At 39.8% G+C, this 15,830-nt stretch overlaps 1 protein-coding gene across 5 annotated transcripts in view; it reads left to right on the top strand.

Annotated features, from left to right (window-relative positions):
* ADAMTSL3 (ADAMTS like 3) overlaps window positions 1-15,830 on the top strand; it is a 190,326-nt gene that overhangs the window by 26,937 nt on the left and 147,559 nt on the right. For all 5 annotated transcript variants that reach the window (XR_008238303.1, XM_052808436.1, XM_052808434.1 and 2 more), the window contains exon 3: window positions 5,166-5,285. Coding sequence is in view for 4 of the 5 variants with exons in the window: in XM_052808436.1 (XP_052664396.1) it covers window positions 5,166-5,285 (120 nt within the window). In the remaining variant the exon portion in view is untranslated. The remainder of the gene's footprint in view (window positions 1-5,165; window positions 5,286-15,830) is intronic.

Below are 15,830 nucleotides of genomic sequence, written 5' to 3'. Positions count from 1 at the left end.
GGTCTTTTTATAATAGAATTTACTTTGGGCAGGATAGTGCAGTTGTGCATAACTATAAAGCTTTAGGTGACCGGACCTTTATCTTTTGTGTGTTCCTCTTTTTAAAAACAAGATATTGAGGCAGTTTCAGGAAGAGTGTGGTATTTTGTCATCTTGGGCATTTAAAATAGATAATTTTGAAGTTTTAATCTTTTTCATTACACAAAACAACTTGTTCTCATTATGCTCCCAATTTTAGCAAGCGCGCAGGCTTGGTTAGGGAATGACTGATTTAAGTCTAGGTAATGCTGATTTGCATTAAGAAGTGTACATGAGAGCATAGTTCTTATTTTTCTCTTAATGTGGTTCTTGGTGCCAAGAAACTCTAAAGTTAAAAATTCCTCTGTACCTGCAAGATTAGTGTTTTATTTCTAATTACATTCAAGTTGTTTCTTTGAGGCATTCCATCTCTGTTTTCTCATCTTCTTGACCTTCACAACTCAGACTTAGCAGAAAGCTCACTTTCTAAAGCTGCTGCTGTTTATATATAAATATGGAACAATTACTTTCCAGTCTCCTGGTGGCTATGATTAAATAGAATAGTGGCATGTTATTATGAGGTTCGGTTGAACTTTGTCATAGCCTTTGTATCAAATGATCCCTGAGAATTGTAGACTAAACTACATTTTTTAAATTTATCTGAAATTACAATAACAGTTTAAATCCTTTGATGAAATTGTTAATCTGTACCTTGGAAGGAATGACCAATGATTAATATTTGTAATTTTTAGTCATAGGGAAACTCCACATTTTAGTAACTGTTCTGATATGATAATTACAAGTGAGTTGGATGGCAGTAGTCAATGTGAATCCGGGGTATCAAGGAAAAAAAGAGCTCTTAAAGTAGTTTGCATTGTGTAGCGGTTTCAGAGTATGCTAATGGGATTCCTTTTGGATCAAACTGAACCAGAAGATGTACCCAGTAGTACACCTACTGTGCTTCAGTTGCTAAGAGATACTCAGTCCATAGGATTGACTAAAGCTAGTTTAAAATAAGCCCCTCTCCTTCAAGTATGCTTTGTGTGGGCATTTGGTCCTGCACACCACTTTTATCTGTAGATTCAGCCCTACTCAGCCATGCTACTTGCTAATGTCAGCATTGGCTGCGAAGCACTCGGTAATCATCCCTCTTACTTTCAGTAATAAAATAAAATATAAAATCCCCAAATCCAGCAACTTCAACTAGGGCAGATGCTTCTAGTCAGAGCAGTATACAGAGCAAGGAAATCGGGCAGCAGTAAAAATGACAACATGCAACTCTTGGTGGAGGGAGATCTAAAAACCAGAGGCTTGGATATAAGCTATTCATATTGTCTTCTGCAGTTGAAAGTGGAAGAGTAATTTAGTCTTTAGGCACTGAGGTGGGGAGTGATGAGTGAGGAAGCAATCATAACCTAAGATCAAAGCTGTGCTCAGAGCATAAACCTTTGAATAAGAACAGTGCCATTTTACACTTCCCAGACCCTACATACATTGTCTACTTACCAGGATAGTTCTCCTTGATCCCATAGGTAGAATGATGTAGCATGGAAGACCTTATTCTTTTTACTTTCTGACTAATAAGTTACATGTTCTGATTAACCGATAGGTAAAGATTTTCAAACACAAACCTGTTTCCAACTTTTAAATTTTCTTCTTTGTCAGTATGGTAGTACACACTTCCTTGCTACCTGATGTATTAATTTAAATGAATTTTAGGCAGTGATTATTATTATATCTGGTTTGGCTACATTATCACCTTCTACTGTCTTCATATGTTTAAGAAGATCATAAAAGCTGGTTTAAAATGCCCGTTCTAAATCTTAAGTGTACTTGTAATTTGACACGTTTAACTTAAAGCTATTAATATTAAACTGGCCATTAAACAGACTTAAAACACTAGCATGAAATATAATTGTTTTCTGAAACTTGCACTTGCAGTCTTTAGTTTAAAACATGAATTTATATCAGATTAGCTAAGTCATTCGGAGATGATCCCAAATATACTATAAACCCACAGATGCTTGAAATTTGAATTACGTTTAAGCAAAATTGCCCATAGAAATATAAAAGCCTCATAAGGAACATTGGTAGATTCCTCAGTGGGGAATAAAGTGGACTAAGTGGAAACAGTATGTTTTGTGTTCAGTACAATGTATGAATGAAAGTGCATTGGACACATGCAGCTTATTTGAAGGTTCCTATATCTAGAGGGAAAAAATGTTTTTCTGCTACTTTGAGTTGATACAGAAGAGTTCTTTGAGCATTTGAAACTTTGATTTTTTTTTTTTAAATTAACTTTTGATTTGGGTTGTTTACCAGCTGTAATTACTTGGCTTCAACATCGGTTTGCCATGACAACTCATAGTGTGTTCTTAGTAGATTTTTATTTTTAATTAAATGCTTTGCTGCGTTCTTCCTTACTTTAGTTATAGTGGGTAGGTAGCAGTACCTATTGGTGTAGTTAGCAGATCAGTTTCCATTGTAACCTCCTGCGTAACCTTATAAAACATTCATCTTTTACATTAAATTTTTCCATGCCTGGAAGCCAGATTTTACTTGCCTTAATGTAGCAAGCATTCTTCTGCTTCTCCTGTGGCTAGCTGCTCATTAGCTTTTAATAGGAAAATTGAATGTGTGTGAGAGAAGCCTTTAGTTTTTCATGTCATATTTACTAAATTGTTATTTCAGCTTAAAATGTTGGCATCTTTTATATTCAGAGCATAATACTGATGAATGTCCAAAGACTTTCTATTTTAAATGTTTAGCTTATAAAGATGAGAAACACAAGCAATCGAAGAAGTGTGGTGCGGTAATTTGGGTTCTCTTCTGTCTGTAAATTAGGCAGCTCTTTCAAAAATATTGTTATAAATCACTAGCACTTAACACTATTCTTTTCCAAAGTATTTTACAAATATAAACTAAACTTTGCAATACACCATTAATGTAGGTCAGGTGGTGTTGTAATTGTGTTTTACACCCGGGGAAACTGAGGTAGAAAAGTTATGTACTTTCACCCCAGCCACTCGAGATTTAGAACACATATCTCTTATCCGTTAGTCCTGTGCTGAAATCATAGGATTACATCATTGCCATATTCCCTCACATAGGATCTATCGATAGCCCATTGAAACCAGTGGGGAAAAATGCCAGATTATGTCAGCCAGTTTCATGTCTGGGTTATACTTAACATGTCAAGGTTTGCATCCGCTGCAGCCAGCTTGGATTCAGCATGAAGCATGACTGTGGACCTCTCTTGGTTGCTTTATGGGGAAACTATTGTTATCAAATGTAGATTTATTCTCCATATTTTATGATTTAATTCTGCATAAATAAAGTCAGTTGGCTAAAGTGTACAAGCAAGACCACTGCTATAATAGGCTTTATAGAAATGTCATGATAACATGATGTGAGCATGAATTACTCTTATGCAGGTCTGATGAAAAAAGCCACTTTAAAATCTTGTTCAGTCTTGCATGCTAAAATATGACCTTTTACCCTAGTCTAGACATGTCCTTTGCAAGCTATTTCTAGTTGATATGAAGATTGCTTGATTTAAAACAAGTATGTTAATCTAATGCTGTCACAAATGATGGGGTTTACAGTCTGAAAAGCTGACAGCTTCTTCTTTGCAGAACAGAGTAAGCAAAAGCAACATGAGCATCTCCAGACCTATACTGCAAATGACATGTTGTCTGCCTTTTTATGAGATAAGTTGTGAGCTTCAGAAAGTGAACTTACTGCAAGAGAGAAACTGCAGAAGGTCTTGCCTTCCTTTTCCACCAAAACCTGGTTAAATTATGTGGATTACTTTTGAAATCTCTAGTGATCTGGCACTGAGATTACACACCTATATTTGGTACAGTTCTAGCTGACAGTCTGTTGATGGCCACTGCTAGCTTTCATGTAAAATTACTATGTATATGTCAAAATATAACAAACAGTTTAATTAAACCCCATTTATTAAGTTGACTAATTGGGAAATGTCCAGCAGTAACTTGTACATTTCAGGCCTTGTTTTCTTCCCTGAAAGGTGTCAACCTTTTGGAAGGTAATTTTCATTTCCTTGCCCTTTCCACTCTCCCCTAACCACAGCTGGACTCAATACTCTGCATTCAAAAGATGATTGCTTATTTTCTCTATTATGCAAACCAATTAGCTTCTCAGGGTAGACTTACAATGTAGTAGGAATAAGGACATAAGAGTCCGTGCAATACATTTGCCGTTTATCTGGGATGCTTTAGACCTACAATGCAATGACAGGGTATTCAACCAGCATGTGTTCCTCATGTCTAGCACATTTCAGGTGTGTTATGATACTGAACATGCATAGATAGTAAAGCAAAAGCCATTTGTCTAATAAGTGCCCAGGTGTCAGACAGCCCAGTTGGAGGTACTGACTCTGATTCTGACAGAATTAGCTCCTCTGTAGCTCAAAATGGTCCCTTCTTCCTCTCCCAGTCTGTTTTCAAATTGTTTTTCAACAATTGCGAATAGCATTCAGAACTAATATGGACCACTGCCTCGTGTTCAGTCATTCCCCATTCCCCTCCGATTTCTTCTTTGCAGTGATATCTTCCTGCAGGATAGGAAAGTAATTCACCATGTCATGTTTTCATAGGTTACCCTACTTTGAGGAGGCTGGATGAGATGAGCTCTCAAGATGTCTTCCAAGCTGTTATTCTGTGATTCTATGTCTTTGTATCTTCCTGTAAGAATAGTTATACAGTATTGAACCAAAAGCCTGTTATCTGCAGCAGCCAGTAACTGTCTAGTGAAGTGTATAAGGAAAAAGAAAGTGTAGTTTAATGTTGCTTTTCCAGTGTGGTTTTCACAGTGTCTTTCAGCAGTGATGGTTGATAAGGCAGGGATAATATCTTTTTGTTTAATAGATGTTTCTGCTATTGAGGCATCTTGTTTGGTTTTGAACCCCTGTAAGCATTTGGTATATTGTCGTCACACCTCTGTAGCAAAGTATCCACCCAAAAATACTGTGCCTGAAAACACATAACTTCCCCGCCCGCCCCCCCCCCCCCCCCCCCCCCGGAAGTTTGTGTCTAGTCTTTGTAATTATATGCATAGAGTTTTTTAAAATTTTGACTTGTGTTTGTAGTAGCTGTAATGTGACCTTTCTGAATCTCTTACAGACAAGAGCAGAGCAATCCCAAGGTGCATACTTCTTGCCTGAGTTTGCACTTTCTCCACAGGGGAGTTTTCTTGAGGATACCACGGGGGAACAATTCCTCACTTATCGTTATGATGACCAGGTCAGTATGCCATATGTGAAAATGATAAGAGATTGTCACATTCATGTAACTCTGAGATATAGATTACTGTGAAATAAAGATACAAAGTGTGTGTTATCTTTTGAAGACACATCAAATTTATAGCAAATTGAATGATAACACACTACATGAAATGAAAATTAAGGCACTTAAGTGTAGAAATAATAGATCAAAACCACTTATGGAAAATATTATTCGGATGTAGTAGAGATGAAAGCAACAATGTTTTATTGATGTGTTAATAGATGTTTATAGTTAGTTCTCTAAAATGTGTAGAATTAGAGGTGGTTGTCCTTTCTATGAATTGTTTGACGTATCCTAAATTGTTTTATTTCATGGATAAATCAGTATAAGGCAGATCTTGCATTTCCCAGCTTGTGAAAAGTCAGCAAATTTTATTAGTTCATGAAGTTTTCAGAAGGGAAGGTTGAGTGAATTATAAAGAACCAAATGCGAAGCATAATAATGGATGAAGCAGAGTGTTTAGAAAGCAACAAATTATGTATTTTAAAGTTAAAGATCTTTAATGCTTTCTCCAGACCCATAGAAACATTATGTTAAACATGGAATATAGATATAAATGTAAAGAAAGCAACATGAAAAAAATGCTGTTAATCTTGGCAAAAGATCTAAAGTAGACCTAGGAAATGTGTGGCATGCTGTGGAAATTTACTCATAACACAATGTGTTCCAGAAGTCAGTTGAACTTCACATCAAAACTGTCTGAATTACATTCATAGACACTTACAGTACATTTCTTAATTGAAGAGGAGGGAATTTGTTAGGAAACACTCCCTGTAAAAGTGAGTGAAGAGCCAAACTTGCCCTGCAGTCACAAGGTATGGTTCTGTCAAGTGATTGGCAGCTTTATTTTGAAAGATGGTCTCCTTGTAGGAGCTACTTTGCAGAAAAATAGTTTGCTTATCACTACTATAAAGAGAGAAGAGAACTGAGATGAGTTTATTAAAGCTTTAGACTGAGTATCTTTTTAGGAACACAAAAGGAAACAAAAAAGATACAATAGAAAGCATGCTGAACTACTGTAATTTATTTGAACTTAGTTTAAATATGTTTACAATAATTCATGCTTTTGCTACCCTAGAGGGTCTTGATTATCAACAGAAAAGGTACTTAGATAAGATGTCCCCTGGACCAAACACCTGGGAAAGCAGTAACTTACAGGACAGTAAAATGCAGCTGCAACTCAGGCTGCATTTAATGACAGTAGTTGAAGAACACTATGAAGGTAATACACTTTGATTAAAATAGTTTCCATTAAATGGAGCACATTTTAGAGAAGGTTATAAATCAAATATAACAGAGGGATAGTCTGAGTCTTTGAATAGATTGTTTGGACTATGTGAATAGCATAGGTGATTAAAAAACAAAGAAAATAAACACCCCCCCCCCCCCCCAACCCTCAAATACCAGCATAGCTCTATACAGAAGCCAGTTCTCAATTCCATTTGATGGAAAGTTTTCCATTAATTCCATTGGGAACTGAATTGGATCTGGGATATGGTCAGCTTCTGTTCTTTCACAAAGGTGATCCAGCTTTGAAGCCTGCTCTTCTCAGACACTTGGTGAGCAGTATGAAATTAAGTTTGAATTCTTGGAACTGAAACTGGTGTTAAAACATGAGAATGTTGAAAATAAAAGCAACTGTGTTAGTAGTAGTTCTTTTAATCATAGGATGGTGATAATGTACAGTTGTAATTTACTTATGCTTTTGCTGAAATGTTCATACAAGTGGTCAAACTGAGCCAGAAAACTTGAAATTTTCTTGTTTTCTGTGTATCATTGTACTCTTTCATATGACGTTTACTCAGTGAATGGAAGAAAGTCTTAATCCAGAGGGTGAAAATCCTTCATCACATAATTTCTTGAATTTTTGTAAGCTGGTATGGATAGGCTTGGTATGTGGTAGTTGTGATAAGGATATGCAGGTGAATAAAAAGAGAGGAATGTATGTATATTCAAAGGCCATTTTTAATTACCTGATGTATCCAGCACAGAAATGGAATCGGTAGAGGAAGGTTGCCACATAATAATAATAAAAAAATGCAGTAGCATCTTCTCGCACACCTTAATTCAATTTTAGCAATTCACTTTCTGTCCTGCCTCACTCTGAAGGGGTGCTTGCCTGTGGGAAATACATTCCCGCCTTTTCCCTCAACACCAGAATTGTCCTGTGGGCATCCCTACAGAGTCCTGGTTTTCCTGTACGTCCTAAGTTACATTAAGGTAGTTGAAAATTGGAAAAGTGAAATAACCTTGTGCACTTGACCCCAAAAAACCAAGAGATCGGTGTTTTCTGATCTACTGTGAAGATCATACTTCCATCTGTATTCATGGAAGGGAGCAGAATAGATAAAAGGGATGAGAAATTACTAAGACTGTGGCATGGGGGTGGGAGAAGAGGGTGGGTCACAACCTCTGTTCTTTTGGCTAGCCAGCAAGATGTCGAGACCCTTGCAGGAAAAGTCATCCTTCCATATCTTCCCAAGTGTGCCCTTCCCCCCTTGTACTGTTCCTCATATCCAGGCCAATAAAATTTCCAGTTTGTTGGGATAGATGGATATTATTTTTATATAGCATCATCATCGTCATGATCCAAGATTAGTTTCCTTACACCCTCCAAACACAGGAATGTTTCAAAGGGGTTTTCTTTGGCTGTTGTGTTTGATATTTTTCAAGCAGGGAGCCAGTTTAATCAGGATCATTCATTCCTTTGTTAGTAAGTAATCTCAGTAAAATAGAACTAGCTGTTACTTAAATATCCAAAAGTATTTGCTATCTGAAAAGACGCGCTTACAGTTTGAAATGGAAGATGAGTAAGTATTAATGGGAACACACTGTACTCTGTTCTAGCACAGCAAAATTACATACGGATTCATGTTGTACATGTAAGATAGTACATTTTGTTCTGGTTTAATCTGGCAGGACTGTGCTCTCATTTTTGTACAGGATTGTACTAAGCCCTTTGCATATTCAGTTGCTATGTGTGTACTTAAGAATTACATGCAGATGAAATTCTTTGGCTAGATATTTTCAAAATTCAGTGAATATATCTTTTTTTTTTTTTTTTTTTTTTTTTTTACCCCCTCTATGACTATAGAAGACCTGATTAGATACTGCCACCTTTATTCACTGAGGTGACATCTGGACAGAATGGTACATTATAGTTTTGACACATTTACTGCTTTATCTTCAGGGAAAAAGAAAAACAGTGATTCAAAGCAAATACTTTTGAGGCCTCCCAAAGAACAGAAACATAGAAATGTTTACATTGAGCATTTTCTTATAGCTCCTGCATTGTTCAGCAAGCTATGTCTTGCATCAGTGCATTGCGTAGTGCATTTCTAAAATTCTACTGAGTCAATGTAATTTAAATCTAACAGTACCAAATAGATTTTGATGCATAGCCAAAGACTTCATTTGCCATTAGAAATTTGAGACTGAAAAAAATATGCCCCTCTCCTATCATTCTTGAATGAGTTTTAAATAAATATATAAGTTATAGCCCTTCCCCCAACTTTGAGATACAAGTTGAACCTTGCCATAGGGAATAGTTTCCTAGTTTTCTTTCTGATTTCTTTTGGCTTTTCACCTTTTAATCTACTACGAGGAATTTTTTTCTTTTCCAGAATACTAGTACTACTGGAAAGCTTTCTTGCAGAAATAAAATGTTCTTGTTTTCTGACACTTAAGGTATTGCTTCCAAGTATTAAAACCATTCCATATGACGGACCACCAACAAGGACAGCAGTGAAAACTTGGTTGGGCTGAGTATGTTTGAAGTACCTTTCCACTTTGATTGGCTGGCTGAAAGAGACAGCTTGGGGCAGGGGGGCGTGGGGAAGAAAAAAGAAAAAGGGGTTATCTTATTTTAAGTGAGAAAATGTTTGCTTGACCACTTAGCTTTCTAGCTGACCTTGCTCCTTCTAAATTTTATGATGTTTACCAGTTTAAACTCATAACAACACCGATTCTGGAATTAGACATATGGCACTAAGTAGTCCAACCTTGGCAAAGAAATGCAGTGTTTCTAAACAAATCTTTTTTAAAAAAAATACAGTCAGGAAGAGTGGTAAATATGGGCATCTTTAAACCACCCAGCAAGCAATTAAAATAATGAAAATCTGCACTTTCAGACTTGAGTGTTTAGCCATGCGAGGTAAAGTAGAAACCAGTGAGTCTGTTTTCAACTAGATATGCAAGTTGTAATAAACAGGCTGAGGCTGTTACAGTTCTTTTAATAACTAGCTTTTCTTTGGGTTTGCTAGAAAAGTCTGCTATAAAGTGAATGCTGAAATTGAGCGTGCAAATATTCTGATATATGCCTTGTCCTCCAGAAACAGAAATACTCTGGCTTGATTTCTGCTTTTTTGGGGTTGGGGTAGGGGGGAGAAGCATGGCATTTAAAGTGTTAATTAAAAAATGGCAGTGGAACCCAGGATCTGGATGACTTCAAAAATTAATGTAGAAATAAACTGATGGAACCTATTATTCTACCTCTTTATTTGTAGTCAGCCAGCAATAAATGTTGGTGTTTGTTGTGTAAGTTTTTGGTATCGCATGAAGTAAACTATTATGTGGACAGAAGTTGTCTTACGGATCCAGCTGGGCTGACAGCCATTTTTCCCCCAAATTCTCTCCTGCTTTCCCCACTCCACCTGCTGATGATTGCCATCCTCTCTGGTCTGTCTGCTTCTGGAACTGTATGTGAGTCACAGCCTGGTTTTGAGTATCAGCTGCTTGCTGGCTTCTGCTCCTAGTCTGAGCCTTTTTATTCCATTGCCAGCTAGTTTGCATGTAAATCACCAGTGAAATGGAGCTAGAAATTTTTGGGCTTGGAGATGAGTCATGTAAGGGACAAACTTATTTCAAATTAACACATCAGTGAAGACAAGCTCTAATCCTGAGAAGGGAGTAAGATTTGTAGTTAGCGGCACACTTGCTACCTAAGTACATAAAGCTCCAGCACACTCATTTTGAGAAGGAGCCAGAAACTTGTGTTATACTGTGACATGACATTTTTGTTGATACCTTGAAGAAGGAATCAGAACTATTAAAAAGACTTAACAACTTGAATCTCAGTGTGTAACTTTTCATTTAAAGAACAAGCTGTTCTCAAGTGGGCATAAACTATTTCAGGTGTTTTTCTACAATGCAAATCTTCCACCAGCAAACACTCCCAGTGGTTTCATTTATGTATTCTGAGAATGAGCTGGTAGACTTAATTTTCTCTGAGCACCAGAGGTGCAACTGCTAATAGTCGGCTACCTGAATTTCAGCATTATGTTAGAAATACTCCTCTTCAGCTGAGTAAGGGACTGACCTTGCTGTCTTTAATCAGTCAGTGTGCTGATATTAGAATAACAGAAATTCCACTGACTTGAATTCTGTAAGTAGTTCCATTCACTTAGCTGGGACATCTTGTGTAAGTAACAAATTATGATGTCAGGTTTGTGGTACTCCATACTAATACTATGGGTGTTAATAAGGAGTTTTAAATCATGTTCAAAGAGTTTAGAGCCATGTTTATAAGGCTGTGTGAAGATAAAATGCATCATTTGGTGTGTTTGTGGAAAATTAACTGAAGGTGATGTTAGGTGCTGTGTAATATTTTCAATTCTTTTCCTTGGTTTTTAGATACCTTTATTTTTTGTTTTCAGGTTTAATTTGGACCTCTTTATTTTTAAGTTTTTTCTTTGCTTGTTTCTTTGTTTTTAAATATTACTTGGATAAGGAAATTAGCTCTGTAATCAAGTGAAATGTGTTTCTGGTTGTGAGGGGCTGAGAAGGAGGCAGGGATTAAGAGCAAATGAAAACCACTTACAATTTCAGGCAAAACTACTCTTACAGAGACTGGTATTGTGTAAGTCAGGCATGATCCTATTCAAACAATAGTTTTGTTTAGGCTAATTGCTTGCTGGAAGTGTGTGACTAGCATATGCACAAATAATTACATCATTAGTGATATATTCTTGTGCGTGATAGATTGCTTAGTGAACTGACAACTGTTTGAACATACTTTTGTTTATTGGCAAACTGCATGGGGAACTGGCACTTTTTAAAGCACCAACTAATATTTTAAACTCGGGGTTTTGTTGTTCAGAGAAAATAGTAGAAGTGCTGCATACAGTACATTTTTCTTTGTGCACTAAGAATTACAGACTTTCTTGTTTTGTATTACTGCATTAGTCCCAATCCTGCCAAAGGTCTCTGTGTGTAAATCATACTTACAGAAGCCAGTAGGTCTTCACCTTGTGCAGGGTAAGTGCCTTCACAGGGAATCTGTAATAATACAATTTCTGCAGAAAACACATTTTATATCATTTCAATTTGGATCAAATACCTACTATGAGGCTGTAATCCTATTCCACTAAATTCCATGGTAAAACTCATTGGCCTGGATCCTTAGTCCTTCTGTGACTGTGATGATCCTGGCTTCAGCAGCTGGCAGAGAATTCTCAGGTAGTAGAAGCAGCCCCTCCTTTGCAAGCTTCTTCCCCAAAATGACTTCTCAAGGAAGAAAGGAGAATGGACATAAACTTTCAGGTGTTTCTGTTATTCCTGCTCCCCTGGGTGCTGGACAGGTACTGAGGCTGCTCTAATGGATGATAAAAGGCTGTACAGGGATGCATAAAGCTTTGCTATATACCCCTGCTTGGAGTGGTGTTGAGAGCAGCTTGGATGCAGTATGCAACTGAGACCCCTGGCTTGGGTAGAAAAAAGATTCAGATTAGAGGAAATACTGTTTGTAGGGGCTGAGTGAGTGATAATCAGGAGTGTCTTTTCCACTAATGGAAAATAGAACTTAATTGTTAAAACACATTACCTTCTGATATACTTATTTCTTCCTTTTTTTCTTGGACATATCTTTGGGGCCACAATTGCATGTTTATTCAGTTTTAGATTGGTCTGTATCAAAACAAAAAACTTTTAATATTAAAGTGCCTTGGTTTTGTAGTGTCTCTGCCATGTACATTTTTCATAAAGGACTGAATTTTTTTAACTCATGTTCAGTGTTTCATGTTCTGAGGTGTGGTGGGTTAACCTTGGCTGGATGCCAGGTGCCCACCAAAGCTGTTCTATCGCTCCCCCCCTCCTCAGCTGGACAGGGGAGAGAAAATATAACAAAGGGCTTGTGGGTTGAGATAAGGACAGGAGAGATCTCTCACCGATTACCATCATGGGCAAAACAGACTCAACTTGGGGAAAATTAACTCAATTTATTACCAATCAACCAGAGTAGGGTAATGAGAAATAAAACCAAATCTCAGAACACCTTCCCTCCACCCCTCCCTTCTTCCTGGGCACAACTTCACTCCCGGATTCTCTACCTACCCCCCGCAGCGGCACAGGGGGACGGGGAATGGGGTTTATGGTCAGTTCATCACATGTTATTTCTGCCGCTTCATCCTCCTCAGTGGGAGGACTCCTCACACTCTTCCCCTGCTCCAGCGTGGGGTCCTTCCCACCGGAGACAGTCCTCCACGAACTTCTCCAATGTGGGTCCTTCCCACGGGCTGCAGTTCTTCACGAACTGCTCCAGCGTGGGTCCCTTCCACGAGGTGCAGTCCTTCAGGAGCACACTGCTCCAGTGTGGGTCCCCCACAGGGTCACAAGTCCTGCCAGAAAACCTGCTCCGTGGACTCCTCTCCACAGGTCCTGCCAGGAGCCTGCTCCAGTGTGGGCTTCCCACATGGTCACAGCCTCCTTCGGGCATCCACCCGCTCCAGCATGGGGTCCTCCACGGGCTGCAGGTGGATATCTGCTCCACTGTGGGCCTCCCTGGGCTGCAGGGGGACAGCCTGCCTCACCATGGTCTTCCCCACGGGCTGCAGGGGAATCTCTGCGCTGGTGCCTGGAGCACCTCCTCCCCCTCCTTCTTCACTGACCTTGGGGTCTGCAGGGTTGTTTCTCTTACATATTCTCGCTTGTGTCTCTGGCTGCCATTTCTGTCTATCCCGCAACTTTTTTTTCCTTCTTAAAAATGTTATCACAGAGGTGCTACCACTGTTGCTGATGGGCTCGGCCTTGGCTGGTGGTGGGTCTGTCTTAGAGCCGGCTGGTATTGGCTCTGTTGGACACAGGGAAAGCTTCCAGCAGCTTCTCACTGAAGTGACCCCTGTCGCCCCACCGCCCCGCTACCAAAACCTTGCCACACAAAGCCAATTTAGAGTTTTCCCAAATACATTTTTCAGTTCCTAGCAATAGACTTAAGATCTTCTGTACTGCACCACTGCCGCCCCCCCCCCCCCCCAATGAGCAGACAAAAGGATGTGTACTTGGGCAAATATTCTACTGTAACATCTTTAACTCAGTTCTGCCACATGAAACTAGTAAAAAGACACCTGATGAAATGAATTAACAATATACAGACTAGATGTTCATTTGACATTCTTTACTGGAGACCAATAATTAAATTGTGGGAGATCAATACAATGTAATTTGAATTTACCACTGACCTTCTCATGCCCCCAGTGCACCCCCAGCAGCTGGCACATGTACTTATCCAAGAATTTTGAAATTGATAAAGGCTTAGCTTCAGACTTCTAAATTAAGACTGAAAGGTCTGGAGGTAGCAGAAATGGTTCCATGCTCTGGCATCCCAGCTCTGATGCACCACTGCTATCATCTATCAATAAGACTTCATTGAGATATAGTGGAGAAGTGCTTCTTAATCAAAAAGATATATTTCAAGTGCTGTAGGAAACAGTGCTTGGAACTGGAAAGCTGTTCTTCAGATGTACATGGAAGAGAGGATGTTTTAGGGTGATAAAGCCCAATGGTAAATTAATCAATTTGTTTACAGAATGCTTACATTTTAGAACTACATCTTTTCAGTGGTCTCAATCAAGACCAGAAGAGATTGTATTTAGTTTTTCAATAATATAGGTAAATTTATTAAACTTCTGAAGCTGTTCAGAACTTTTGTTAAGTTTTGCACAAATGAGAAGATAAAATTGTTGTATTGCTGAATTTTTCGTGAAGGATTAATGTGATCTGGACACTCACAAATCTATGGGACCTGATGGGATCCATCCAAGAGTACTGAGGGAACTGGCAGAGGTCCTTGCCAAGCCACTCTCTGTCATCTATCAGCGTTCCTGGTCAACAGGGGAGGTCCCAGAGGACTGGAGGCTTGCCAATGTGACTCCCATTTATAAGAAGGGTCGGAGGGAGGATCCGGGGAACTACAGGCCTGTCAGCTTGACCTCGGTACCGGGAAAGATTATGGAACGGTTTGTCTTGAGAGCACTCACGCGGCAGCTCCAGGATAAGAGGGGGATCAGGCCCAGTCAGCATGGGTTTACGAAAGGCAGGTCCTGCTTGACCAACCTGATCTCCTTCTATGACCAGGTGACCCGCCTAGTGGATGAGGGAAAGGCTGTCGATGTTATTTTCCTAGACTTCAGCAAGGCCTTTGACACTGTCTCTCATGGCATACTCCTGGAGAAGCTGGTGTCTCGTGGCCTGGATAAGTGCACTATTCACTGGGTGAAAAACTGGCTGGATGGCTGAGCCCAGAGGGTAGTGGTGAATGGGGTGAAATCCAGCTGGTGGCAGGTCACAAGTGGTGTTCCCCAGGGCTCGGTGTTGGGCCCTGTTCTGTTTAATATCTTTACCGATGATTTGGATGAGGGAATTGAGTGCACCCTCAGCAAGTTTGCAGACGACACCAAGTTGGGAGGCAGGGTCGATCTGCTTGAGGGTAGGGAGGCTCTACAAAGAGATCTGGACAGGCTGGATCGATGGGCTGAGGCCAATTGTATGAAGTTTAACAAGGCCAAGTGCCGGGTCCTGCACTTCGGTCACGGCAACCCCATGCAGCGCTACAGGCTTGGGGAAGAGTGGCTGGAAAGCTGCCCGGCAGAGAAAGACCTGGGCATGCTGGTTGACAGCCGGCTGAATATGAGCCAGCAGTGTGCCCAGGTGGCCAAGAAGGCCAATCGCATCCTGGCCTGCATCAGGAACAGTGTGGCCAGCAGGAACAGGGAGGTGGCTGTTCCCCTGTACTCGGCACTGGTGAGGCCGCACCTCGAGTACTGTGTTCAGTTTTGGGCCCCTCACTACAGGAAAGACACTGAGGTGCTGGAGCGTGTCCAGAGAAGGGCAACCAAGTTGGTGAGGGGCCTTGAGCACAAGTCTTATGAGGAGCGGCTGAGGGATCTGGGATTGTTCAGTCTAGAAAAGAGGAGGCTGAGGGGAGACCTTATCGCTCTCTACAACTACCTGAAAGGGGGTTGTAGTGAGGTGGGTGTTGGTCTCTTCTGTCAGGTGGCTGGAGATAGGACAAGAGGAAATGGCCTCAAGTTGCGGCAAGGGAGATTTAGGTTAGATATTAGGAAAAATTTTTTTACTGAGAGGGTTGTCAAACATTGGAATGGGCTGCCTAGGGAAGTGGTTGAGTCACCATCCCTGGAGGTATTCAAAAAGCGAGTGGACAGGGTACTCCAGGGCATGGTTTAGGGGGCATGGTTAATCTTGAAGGTCTTTTCCAACCGAAATGATTCT

This window comes from Harpia harpyja, chromosome 14 (genome assembly GCF_026419915.1).
Source record: "Harpia harpyja isolate bHarHar1 chromosome 14, bHarHar1 primary haplotype, whole genome shotgun sequence".
Lineage (NCBI taxonomy): Eukaryota > Metazoa > Chordata > Aves > Accipitriformes > Accipitridae > Harpia > Harpia harpyja.
Note: the sequence above shows the minus strand (reverse complement) of the source record. Positions and strands in the feature narration are given on the sequence as shown.